The 11,906-nt window shown below is 37.2% G+C and overlaps 1 protein-coding gene across 1 annotated transcript; it reads left to right on the top strand.

Moving 5' to 3' along the window:
- The first annotated feature begins 1,229 nt into the window (after nt 1–1,229).
- On the top strand, nt 1,230–10,639 carry LOC149022104 (uncharacterized). Its single transcript, XM_089150282.1, has 7 exons — nt 1,230–1,534; nt 2,595–2,666; nt 2,785–2,852; nt 8,319–8,460; nt 8,594–8,677; nt 9,042–9,131; nt 9,499–10,639. Exons 1-7 carry the CDS (start codon nt 1,277–1,279, stop codon nt 9,502–9,504), a joined length of 720 nt encoding a protein of 239 aa, XP_089006408.1. The 5' UTR covers nt 1,230–1,276; the 3' UTR covers nt 9,505–10,639.
- Nucleotides 10,640–11,906: the final 1,267 nt, after the last annotated feature.

Below are 11,906 nucleotides of genomic sequence, written 5' to 3'. Positions count from 1 at the left end.
TTGGTTGCAAGCATGGGTGAATATTTGAAACATTGCTATTGTGAAAAAGATGTACAAAGGAAAGAGTTGATTTGATAAGAACTCTCTGGAAGGTCTTTACTTCAACTCAACCACCAAAAAAAAATTAAAAAAAATCAATATCTAAGGTTGTTTGGCAGATCAAGATTTCTACCAAGATCACTAACCAAACTAAAGCCCCTTTATGGAAGAGATCTTGGCAATCTACACTACCCTCCTAGGTTGCAGATGCATGAATGTTCTCAAAACATACGATCAAATGTTTTAAAATGCATATGTAGAAAGATATATAGTTTCCTTAAGTGTCCATATGCTTTTCTATATAGCTAAATTGTTGATCCTTTTGAGACAATTGAGCCCTACAAAATTCCTCTCTGGTGAAGTAAGGAATCTAAATGAGGAAACTAAAGACTTCCCCCCTCTAACTTGGTAGTGCTTTGTTGGGATTTAATCGGATAGTTTCTATAGCAAGAATATCATCAAAAGAACTTCGCTAATCCTATCTTATTTACCTTTTTCAGATGTGAGGTTCATCCGAATTAGTTTACATACATTTTGACTACATTCTCAGGGTGATTTTTTATATCTGATTTAAATTTATGACAAGATTTTATCCTTGGCCACATAAAGATTACAACTCTTGACCTTATACCATAAAAATTGATATTTTATTTATTTATTTATTATTTTTTAATGGAGCTTCTCTAAGCCTATTTGCTCTAATAAACTTTTAAGAGGGCAAATCATGAAACCTTGCCGGCCCATGAAGAAGCACTAGGCCCACCTAATTATTTATTAAATAAGGGTGGTTAGCACTTAGGAAGGGCAAAACGGGAAACCTACTGCGGGTCCCAGCGAAACATTGCAGTATTTTATCTGTTTCTTTTCTTGGATAAGACCGATGGGTAAGCCATGTTGTAACATTCTTATCTAGAAAGACAACCTACTGAGACAGTCAGCTTCCAGTGAAATGAACATAATACCCTTGTACGGAATTCTTTTTCCCTTAAAAGTACGGTCTTTCTTTCGTAATTGTATCTTATGTCTGTGGGTATTTGTGAAATCGAATGTACCTTTCAAATCTGCAAGGGTGTTCATCGGCGTGGAATTCGGTTACAATCCTAAGAGATAAGGGTATTTTGGTCATATGGAATGACAGGAGGATTGTTTTGGAAATTCCGCCCGTATTGATTTTGGTTCCTTTTTAACAGTTCTCTGTCTGTTCTGCAGCTTTCAAAGGGAAGAAGAGAGAGAAGTGATGATGGTTGATGATATCATGGTTTGTGTTGATACGATCATAGCGTCTGCTTGCTTTGAATCGGTAAATGGTGGGTTTGAGAGACCAAGAGGAGTTGAAGAAGTGGGCAATATTTCTGTAAATAATGGAGTTCTTGTGAATAATTATAGTGGGGAAGGGAGTTCTAAGAAAATGGAGATGATTGAGTGTAGGATTTGTCAGGAGGAAGATGAAGAGCATGAGATGGAAGCCCCGTGTGGTTGTAACGGCACTCTTAAGGTCTTGGAATTTTTCTCGATTTATTTTGTTTTTTCCCCCATAAAACACTATTGTGTTTCTGCATACATGTCCTTTCTGTTGTGCACCTATATCTGTTCTGTAGTTTTCCATTTTTCCATCTTGAAGTCTGATATAGTTATTGTTGGTCTGGTAACTGGCTTTTGGAAGGCTGATGGTCATGGGTTCTCTCTGTCTCGTGGGTGTGTATGGTGGAATCTCTATTTTGGAAACTTTTCTGGGATTTTGTTATGTACCTTGTTCTCTCATCCCTAGTCATTGATGGTTCTGATATTTTCTGAGTTATCTGGGTAGCAATGTTGGGAACTTATTTTACTGTTTTGAGGTTTTGGGTATTGATGCTGGAGGTGATCCTTCAGAAGTACCCAATATCTGGGTCGTAATTCTTCACTTCCATTTTGGATTTTGGCTTGTAGTAACTCTCCAGAAAAGATCTTCTCAACTCTTTGACGCATTGGCCTTTGAAATATATGTTTCCTGACAGTTTTACATAATGCCTTAGGTAGGTTGGGCTATTTTTTAACCAAAAAAAAAAAAGGTTGGGCTATTTTTGCTTCCAGGATTTATGAATTGCGCAAAAATAGTTTTTAATTCGTACAATTTTGATCTGTGGCCTTAATGTGGCTGGTTGTTTGCAAATTGGTTTTAGGACTGATTGAATGAACCTTGTTGCTGCATTCCTATTTGGTATGTTAAAGACTCATACAATGCTGTTGGCTCTGAAGTTTATCTTAGTTACTGCTGTTTGTGAAAATTATATTCAACATAATAGTTCCAACGTTTATGGCTGCCCATCCCTCCCACCAATCTAATCCCCCACCCCTCTCTCTCTCTCTCACACACACACACACATCACAAAAATGTCACACATTGTTACTGGTCTTCAGTGGTCAGCTTTTCGTTTTTTATGTTCACATTTTCTTTGCACTCTGATCTGTGGACTAATGCTGTAACCTCATTGGCTGGAATTCTTCTTAGGATAGGATAGTTGCTAATCAATCTATCTGCTGACTAAATATTTTCCATTCATTTCTGATGGCAGTTTGCTCATAGAAAGTGCATCCAGAGATGGTGCAACAAGAAAGGTGATATTACCTGTGAAATATGCAATCAGGTAGTACATAACATCAACTCATATAAGATTCTTGTTCTATTTCTCCCCTCCCATCTGTTATATATACAATGTATGTATTTTTTAAATATTGAAGTATTTGTTTTTCTTTGTTTTATAGGTCTTTGCACCTGGTTACACCCTTCCCCCTGCCAGAACAAATCTTGATGGTATGACAATTGATATCAGGTATCTTCAAGAGTGTTGGGCATGGCATCTGATTTTATTTTTCTTAGCTCCTCTTAGACAATGGGTTGTCTGGCTTATGTTAGGTGGGTTTGCCAAGCATAAGACAGGCTAAAATTAAAAAGGAAAGAAAAATCTGAAGTTGCAAGTGTTGTTATGCAGTAACTGGAGCTGGTTAGAATTTGATAGCTGGTGATGATGAAAATTGCTGTCTTTTGACATAGCTTATATCAATTTCTCATCCTAATATCCTAATATCCTATTTTCTGATTGCATGAAACTGCAAGATGGGAGTAACCTAGAATTGATTAATCCTTCACATACAGACAGATAATAGGAAATCCCAACATGCCATCTTTCTTTTGATGCTCAAGGGTGTCTTCTCTAGCATAGAGGGATTGGAAAGATTATATAGGAACTGTCCTTTTCTATCTTTCTATTCCTTTCATAAACTGGCCTAACTAGATCATTCCTACTCTGCTCCATTTCTTTCGAGCTTCCTTTTCTTAGAGTATTATGTTTTGTATTATCCCATCCATACTTTGTTCTTCTACTTTATATCTTGCCTCTATTCAATTTACTAATCCTTCATCATCAAAATCTATTCTTGAATTATTTTCAGAGCTTTCATCACTTTTTATAGCTCTTTGATCCTTATCATCATTACTATCACTTCCATCATCAGTTGGATTAACTGGAATCCTCATTGTTCCCAAAGTAACTTTATTATTTTATAAGTCATTTTCGTAGTACTTCCTCAGTCAAATACTCCTCAAACTGTTTCCATCAAAATATAAGAGAGAATGCTTTTTCTCCCTACTGGCAAGCAACAGAAAAAAATATCAGCATGCAATTCCATAAAATAATAAGAGAGAATGATTTTTCTCTCTACTGTCATGCAAGTATGCAACAGAAAAAATATAAGCATGCAATAGATGCATCATGCACACCTCTATTCCCCTTTGTAAGTAGAGTATTTGTCTGTAAATCAAGCTTAGGATTTTTTGAGAATCTTTGAATTCACTCTAGGTAACCCTGTGCTCATGTATTTACTTCCTTCAAATGGTTCAATGCACTTGTATCTTGCTATGGGTCTCATCATCATTCTCATCACCGGGGGTAGAAGAATACCTTATCTCCATTATTTGAGATCCTCATAATATCTCCTAATTCTGAGGTTTAAAACTCATCTTTTGCTCTTTACCAAACATGACTTCACCAACTATATTGATTTGGAGATTGTAGTAAATTTATCCACCACTTCAGGAGGACAAGATATGATTGCTTTTCATTCCATGGTTTCAAAGAGTCCCAATATTTATACCTCTTGTTGTGATCAATCTGGTTTTGTACCGTCTCCATCGTCTTTCAAAATATTCAGATAGAACACAATTCCAGGGTTTCTTACCTCTTGTTGTGATCAATCTGCTTTTGTACAGTCTGCATCTTCTCTCAAAATATTTAGAAAGAAACACACGTGTCATTCCTTTCCTTTGCTTCTACTTCCCATGCATCTTGACTTCTTATTGGTTACTCTCAGCAAACAATTTCTTCAACCAATCTACCAAAGGCATGTGAAGATGTCTGAGGTGTAGAGGAAGATTCCCTTCCTGTACCTCTTCCCCTTCCTCTGTCCTTGTTAGGTTTCCTTTGTTTGGCCTTTGTGCCATTTTGAAGTTTTTACAGAGAGTTCTCTCGTTTATTAATAATATGAAATGAATATGAAAAGCGCAGCCTGCACTGCTGTGTACATTCACAGCCTGCATATACAGTTGGATGTGCAGAATGTCCATTCAAAATGTCAAAAGATTCTCCAACTTCTTATAAAATGGGCTTGAGGGGAGTAATCTCCTGTCTACAGTCCTGTCCCCAAAATGAAATCAGCCCCGCCCCCCCACCTTCCTTCTGAAACAAAAGAAAGACCCACTAAAACACAAACAAGAACATCTAAAGGTTATATGCAAACAGACAAAAATATAAGGCACAGAAACAATTAACGTAAAGCATCAATCTACATATTAATTTACCTAACAACAGTAAATGAGGAAAAAATGAAGACAGGGCAAAAGAATGGAAGTATGCTACTTTGCAATGCAATTCTAGTTTTGTACTAAGCATGCAAGCATGCCTTTTAAAGCTATCTGAGATTGGATACTTCCCAACTCCAACCTTTCAAATGAGACCTTTAATTTTGCTTTCTGTTGCCTTTGTAAATTATGGTGATCTGCTTGCCCTTCTCTCCTTTTTGATCCTATAATTCTTCAAGGAACTCTTTGATTCCCATTTTAAGTTGTGTCCAGTTTTGATAGTCTTAGTCTCTTGGATGACACTAAAATTTTGGAATTGCCCTTCTTCCAAATCCATTGCACATTACATAAGACGTGTGGGACATTATTCTGATGGATTTTTTTCCTTCAAAATATGACCTTTCTTCTTTGATCATCATACAGAGCATATAAGGCCATTGATCACATTAATAACATTTAAACCACTAGCAAGCTCTTCATTTGATTTAATTAATTCAGTATATTTAGCCCACGAAGTCTTAGGTAAGTTTTTGAAGGAATTATTTTAGGAGAATAGGTTAGAGTTCTTGGATTTCAAGTCCTCATGCTTTTCTGCATATATTTTTTCATACTTTTAATGCAACTCATTGAGGGATGATTAATTTCCTCATGTTTTACCAAGTTCATGTCATCAGCTTCTACTAAGCCAATGAATCATCGATGATATTCTTCATTTTCATGCTCACTCCCTTCCGTCTGATCCCATGTAGAGGACAACCTCTTGCTTTTCCTTTTAGGCTTCAAAGAATTTCAAAGCTGGGTTGTCTTCACATTTCATTTATTCACCATATGGGTGAATGATTTATGATTATTACTTTGAGTGCTTCTCCATGGAGTCTACCCTTACCTTTGCTCGATAAATAATTAATGCAATGTTATCACTATCTTCTTCACCATCCAGTATAGAATCCTTGAGTGCAATTCCTTTCTTTTGTCCTCTACCATGGCCATTACCATCTATTGGTAAAGAGGCAGCCAACTCGACCCTATAGAATATAGATAGAGCTTTCCAAGATCCTTGTCCTCATTCGGAGCTCATCTACAGTATTGGGGCCTTCAGAAACATTTCACTAATGGTCTCATCTTCATTCATTTTATACAATTTATTGAGTGTCTATGAGTTGATTTGCTTTCAATTGGAACTGGTGCATATTATGGTTTTTTCAGTATTTCTGTAAGCCTTGCACCTTGGCTGGCTAATGCCTTAGTCACAGCTTTGAGGCCTGAACCCAGTTGAGCAATGGTTGTCGCTTAGGAATATTTTGCTAATTCCAATTCTGAGAGGCCTTCCTCTAGTTCATTTGGACTTTGCCTTTGGAACAATTTTTCCTCCAATGTTGTTGATGGGTACTGCATTCCCACATTCAATATTGCCCCATTAGTCATATTTCAGGAACTCAAGGAACATCATCACCCTTGTCTTCAAATGGTTGAGGTTCATCTCGTGGAAAGCTGGAGGACGGGTTGTGGAAAAATCTTCACTTTGTTTGAAACCAATATGAGATGCCATATCACTCTTTAGATTGGTTAGATCCTCTTAAAGAGATCTAGGCTCTGCTACCTCTTTTTAGGATTGTAGAGCTCCCATGTCCGAAGTGGGAGGTAAAATTGTGGTTTTTAAAACTTAAAACGATATAAACAGAGTTAGAAGTTTTTCTCAAGAATAAATGTACACTATTATTGTTTTCAACTCACACGTACAAACTTAAGGTGATATAATGGAAAAAAAAAGAGTAAGCAAGAGAGATACTACGATTTAGAATTGTTCAAGCAACTCCCTTGTGTCCACTACTAAGGCTACACGAGCACTTGGATTTCTGCTACTATTAATTCTTTCCTGGGTTACAACCAATCCATAGTTTCATGGTTTTTACATGTTTCTCTACAAGTCAAAAGGTGTTTTCAAGGATCACACCAAAACTAATGACAGTTGTGATACTTCTTGTGTATCCCAAACCTTCTCAGAAAGAACACAAGTGCACAACACTTTGATGAAGTGGGAGAATAAAAATTACAACTTTAAGAGGTCAGAAAGTAAAATAAAAGGTCTCTCACAATCCCCAAAGCCTAAAGGTTAGAAAGAAATTTGTAGTTAGATCTCTTCAATATTGTTGTACAGGTGATGGTATGCATGTCTAAAAGTGCTCTTTTATAGGCCAAATGTGTCTTGAAGTAAATAGGTTGTAATCAAGCAAAAACACCCCGCTCTGTACTTAGGCAAAGAAACACCCTGTTCCCAACTTCCATTATCTTCCCATTAACTCAACCTTCGCCTACATTTAGAGGCAGCGGACCTTTATAAGTTTCATTTCTCTCGATCTGGTTTTGGTAAAGCAATCTGTCTATTCATTAAGCTGAATTCAACTTAAGAATAAGAACGAATGTCAGGGTAATAATCAAAAGGTTATGTATTAGTTCTGGTTCTTTACTCAGAAGTGCGAACAGGCTCATCACTCTAAATACTATATAATTCCCAGAGCTGCTTTGGAACCAGATGCTTGTGAAAGAGAAGTGGTTTGGTCCGGCCGTGTAGTGGAGGAAGATCAGAGACAAAGCACACCTGCGCTTTGTGTTCTGGGACTATCGGGCGAGTGAAGAGATTGCCCTGCTATGTGAGCACTTGAGGAGAAAAGAGAACGTTCAATTAAATACATGGGAGATAGTTTCTAAAAAGACACCCAGACCTTTCTTATGAGGATGCAAAACTGGTACTTCTAGGAAAGTCTCCTTCAGTTGCGTGCTCACCCTATGGTAAGTAAGCCATACAATGCTTTATCCTTCTGAATTCCATTCACTGAAAGATTCCTTTTCCATAGGATTGAGATTTGCCTTTTCAGCTTCTTGTTCCAGACATATCTTTTGGTTCATCAGTGACTGTTTTGGCTTAGGCTTCTGCTGATGTTGATGTTTACAGACAGCCTTTTCCTTGCTGCACTTATGGTGATACCTCTATTCTGGTCCAGTTTCATTGATGGTTTTGATGGCCTAAATGTCCTACTAGATCCAAACATTAGTAGGATCTGATTCATCTTGGTATGGGCCTTCAAATGGGTTTGTACTGGTCCAAGGCTGTGGCACTGCATCAGGTTGTCTGTAGAAATGCCTGGTAGATAATGCTGTAGTTATCTAATTACATGGGTTCTAACATATTTGACTTCCTTGTGGGGAAGTTGGCATTAAATTTGTGCCATTTCAGCTGTTTTGTGGAATTATTTGATTTTAGACTATTACTAAATCTTAGTTTAGTTCTCGCAGTAGAAGATGTGCCAGAATTAGTTTGAATCTCATTGGACCTTTACAATTGTTCTGTCAGAGTTCTTTATTTTTCTTCTCCCTTTGTTGTTTGCTGTGTACTTCAATTCAGAAGATTCAGCTTTTTTGTTTCATTTGGTCTAAATACCAGACAATCATGGGGACAGCGGATTGATCTCCATGACCCTCATTTTCTTGCTCTAGCGGCCGCAGAGCGTCAGTTACTATGGTCACGAGATGATGAATATGCTACTGCTGGTGGGGTTGCCTGCTTCCGCTCAGTTGCCATAATTGTAAGCATTTGGTCTGCTGTTGAACTAATTTTTTTTCCCCACATACACCTTTTGCATTATCGCCATTGAAGCTTGAACATTTTTCTTTTGCCAACATATTAATGTTTTCCTCTGGGGGGATTGATCCATGCAGTTAATGCTAGTATTGCTCCTCCGTCATGCACTGATGATTGCAAGGGATGCCGGCTTGGTTCAGGAACCATTAGCCTACATTAATGTGAGTTAATTGTGGCTTTTTGATAAGCAGTTATTTAAATGCACTTGCATTATTTGTCCATATGTGCATAGTCTTTGTAATTATCAATATGTGGCCAACATCTTATTCTATATATCTGATCATGTTACTTGGCTATGGCAGCTTGGATTACCAAATAGGACTGCATTTGCTACTTTCTATAGTGTCTACCATTCGAATGTTTACGTGTCCCTTTTCAAATCTGCATGAGAGCATTTTCTAATGTAATTCATACACATGCATGTGATCATCTTGCATACGTAATGTATTTTTACATGCTTTGGTTGGTGATAAATGAGATAAATATGTTTTTAAACTGATGAAGTTCCGGAATTTCCTTTTTCAGGTTTCCCTTCTTCAATTAGTTGGCTTTCTATTGCCATGCTATGCGATGGTCCGCTCATGCTATGTTATACACAGCAGGAGGAGGAGACAGGTTTGTTGTTCACTAAGTATTAGTTTATAATTAACCGTAACCTTGTTATCGATATTCAGGAAAATAAAACATAACACGGTAGATCTTAAACTGACAAAAAAACCCTCAATGCATCTTACTGGAAGAAATGCTATCACCTATATGTATTCGAAAACAAGGGTGTTGGTTGTGCTTTCTATCATGTGACACTGTGGCAGTGTTTTATCTGATCTTGCTTGCCATTGCATAAAACTCCATTCGACATAAAGGCACACGTGCGCACGTGCATACCTACAAAAAACCTCCATGCTTATCTTGTTGGTTTTGTATCTTTAGTCACTGACTTACATCATTTAAAGCTTGCTTGACATGTCCACTCTTTTTGCAGGGTTGAAAAGCCATCATGCTGAGTCCAACACTGTAGATACTTCTACAACAGTAGTGAGCCTTTTCCTTTTCCCATCTTTCCAGTCCTCAGCTAGCAACGTGGTTTTGTATATTGCTGTTTCAGAAATTTTTAAAATGGAAGGTGCCATGTACCAATGGTCCTAGTAGCTTCAACTTGAAGTAAGGCGTAAGCCACTCTGAAAGAATTGTAAATGTGGAAAATAGTGTAAACTCATATGATATAGTTGAAAGCAAGGCTTGTAAAAACTTGATTACTAGTTGGAGATTCACTTGTCCCAATCTTGAGAATTTACAGGCTATACAAGTTGGGGGCACATATGGGGGCAGTTCATGAAAGAGTTGTTTCTCAAGTATCAGATGGTGTTTTCTCAGCTGCATCTAGCAATGTCTTGAATTGAAAAACCGACCAATCTTGCTGGTCACTCTCTGCAACTCCTCCGCCCCTCCACTGGTGGTGCCCACAGCCGCATCTTCATGAATATGGCACAGCCCTTAGTCATGTTGGCCACTTTGTTAGTGTTCAGAGGTGGAACAACTTGTACTTGAAACTGCCGGTGATTTTTATCTGGATCTCTTGAGGTTTGGTTCAGATCACTTCTATTTCAAAATAAATTTTCTTTTGTCTGGCTCTGTGGTGGTTTCCAAATGGCCAAGTAAGGATAAATCAGATTTTTTGGACCAAAATATCCATATTTGTGCAGCAGTCAAGATTGTATCATGTATACTCATTCCAATTTCCAACTGTTTATATTAAAATGGTGAGCTATGTTGTAATTATAAATTTTTATTTTATATTTAAGGGTCTTAAAATTTTAAATTTACAAAATTATGCCGAGAGTTGAAACTTGAAGAAAACTTCATTCCCATCCCAAAACCCGAAGTTGCATCTTGCGAAAAAAAAGAAAACGAGCGTTGCAGAGATTAGATTTTCTAATTCGAACAGGTTGATTCAGTTTAAGATGATTTAGGGTTAAAGATCTAAGGCTGACTTGGGTGCAGTTTTTATGGGTTATATTTCTACCGGCATCAAGCATTAAGCCTAAATTAAAAATCAAATGATAAAGAAAGAGTGCAGTCCAATAGCGAAGCATGCCTCCTATGGCAATCATGAGCCTAAACGCTTATTCACCCTGGATGACATTCCAGTCACTGAATGGCCTACTAAATTTCAAGAAATCCATGATTGGCTCATAGTAGAACGCTTACATGAAGGTTCCGTTGATAGCAGTCATTTGTAAATTCCTAGTTCATGCTACTGGTACCTTGAGAGAATGGGCTCAACTACCTCTGTCTCAGTTTATCTCTGCCCAATATAGTCAATTTCTTGGAAACTTAGGTAAACATAATGTTCAAGAACGGGAAAATTTTCTCAAAATGAAATGTTGTTCTTTGGACAGAAAAGATCTCCAAAAACACTACAAGCGCATGCTACCCAAATTTTTTGTCCTTGGTGGATTTGATGATCGGAATCTTAAACAAATCTTTGTCAACTCATTCCCTGAACCACTTGGCATTGATGCTCTCAAAGACCTTGCAGCCAAATGACAGAACCATTGATTTTAGTTCTTTGGCCAACTTTATCAATCTAAATGACATAGAGGAAGATGTGGCACCGACAAGAACAAATCTCTATTTGTTGGTTCTATACCTGCAAGCTTGCTAACAATATTCTACTTCATTCATGGTAGTTCAAGTAGGTGGGCTTCTACTTGGGTTCAATCTGTTGGTTTCCTTGTGCATTCTCTGCTTTGTGATGGACTCGGTGACTGGTTTAAGCAAATTCCTCATCTCATTTGGGCACTTGCTACCTCCGTGTCTCAACTTCATCTCTCATTTTCTCTTCCCTACTCGCCTTCAATCTAATCTTTTCGATGCTTACCGTGAAACATAGAGTTGTCTTCTCCAACCTCAATGTTGTTATTCTCATCACCTTAAGTTCAATTCTCTTAGCACTTAGATCCAGCTATTATAAACCAAAAGGCATAACCTAGACAATACTTTTTTTGAAAAAAATCAGACTTTTGGGTATTCTCCAAAGTAGAGGTTTTCTTGCAGGATGCAAATGCGGTTTTCTTCAGAGTTCCAATTAAGGGCATAATTTTTAAACTTTTTGAAATTTTAATATCCTTAAATATAAAATAAAAATATTATAATTACAACTATATTTCACCTTTTTAATTTACACCATTGGATCATTATAAGTATATATGGTACAATCTTGACTGCTGCAACAGATGTTTAAGTCAAAAAATATGATTTGTCTTTAGTTGATAATTTCTGAAAATCACAGGAGAGTCAGATGCAAAAGAAAATTTATTTTAGAGTAAAAGTGATATGGACCAAACTTCACTGTGGTCCAGATGAAAATTACCCTAAAACCTCCTGGCT

The sequence above is a fragment of the Hakea prostrata genome, chromosome 3 (assembly GCF_041222555.1).
Source record: "Hakea prostrata isolate BN-2017 chromosome 3, UWA_Hpros_2, whole genome shotgun sequence".
NCBI classification, from domain to species: domain Eukaryota; kingdom Viridiplantae; phylum Streptophyta; class Magnoliopsida; order Proteales; family Proteaceae; genus Hakea; species Hakea prostrata.
The sequence above is the reverse complement of the archived record's forward strand: the minus strand, read 5'-3'. Positions and strand labels throughout refer to the sequence as shown.

Excerpts from the sequence above, each read along its gene's own strand:
- LOC149022104 (XM_089150282.1), top strand. The coding sequence starts at position 1,277 with ATGATGGTTGATGATATCATGGTTTGTGTTGATACGATCATAGCGTCT. Across the intron at positions 1,535-2,594 it reads GTTGTAACGGCACTCTTAAG|TTTGCTCATAGAAAGTGCAT; the intron begins GTCTTGGAATTT and ends TTCTGATGGCAG. Across the intron at positions 2,853-8,318 it reads GGTATGACAATTGATATCAG|ACAATCATGGGGACAGCGGA; the intron begins GTATCTTCAAGA and ends TCTAAATACCAG.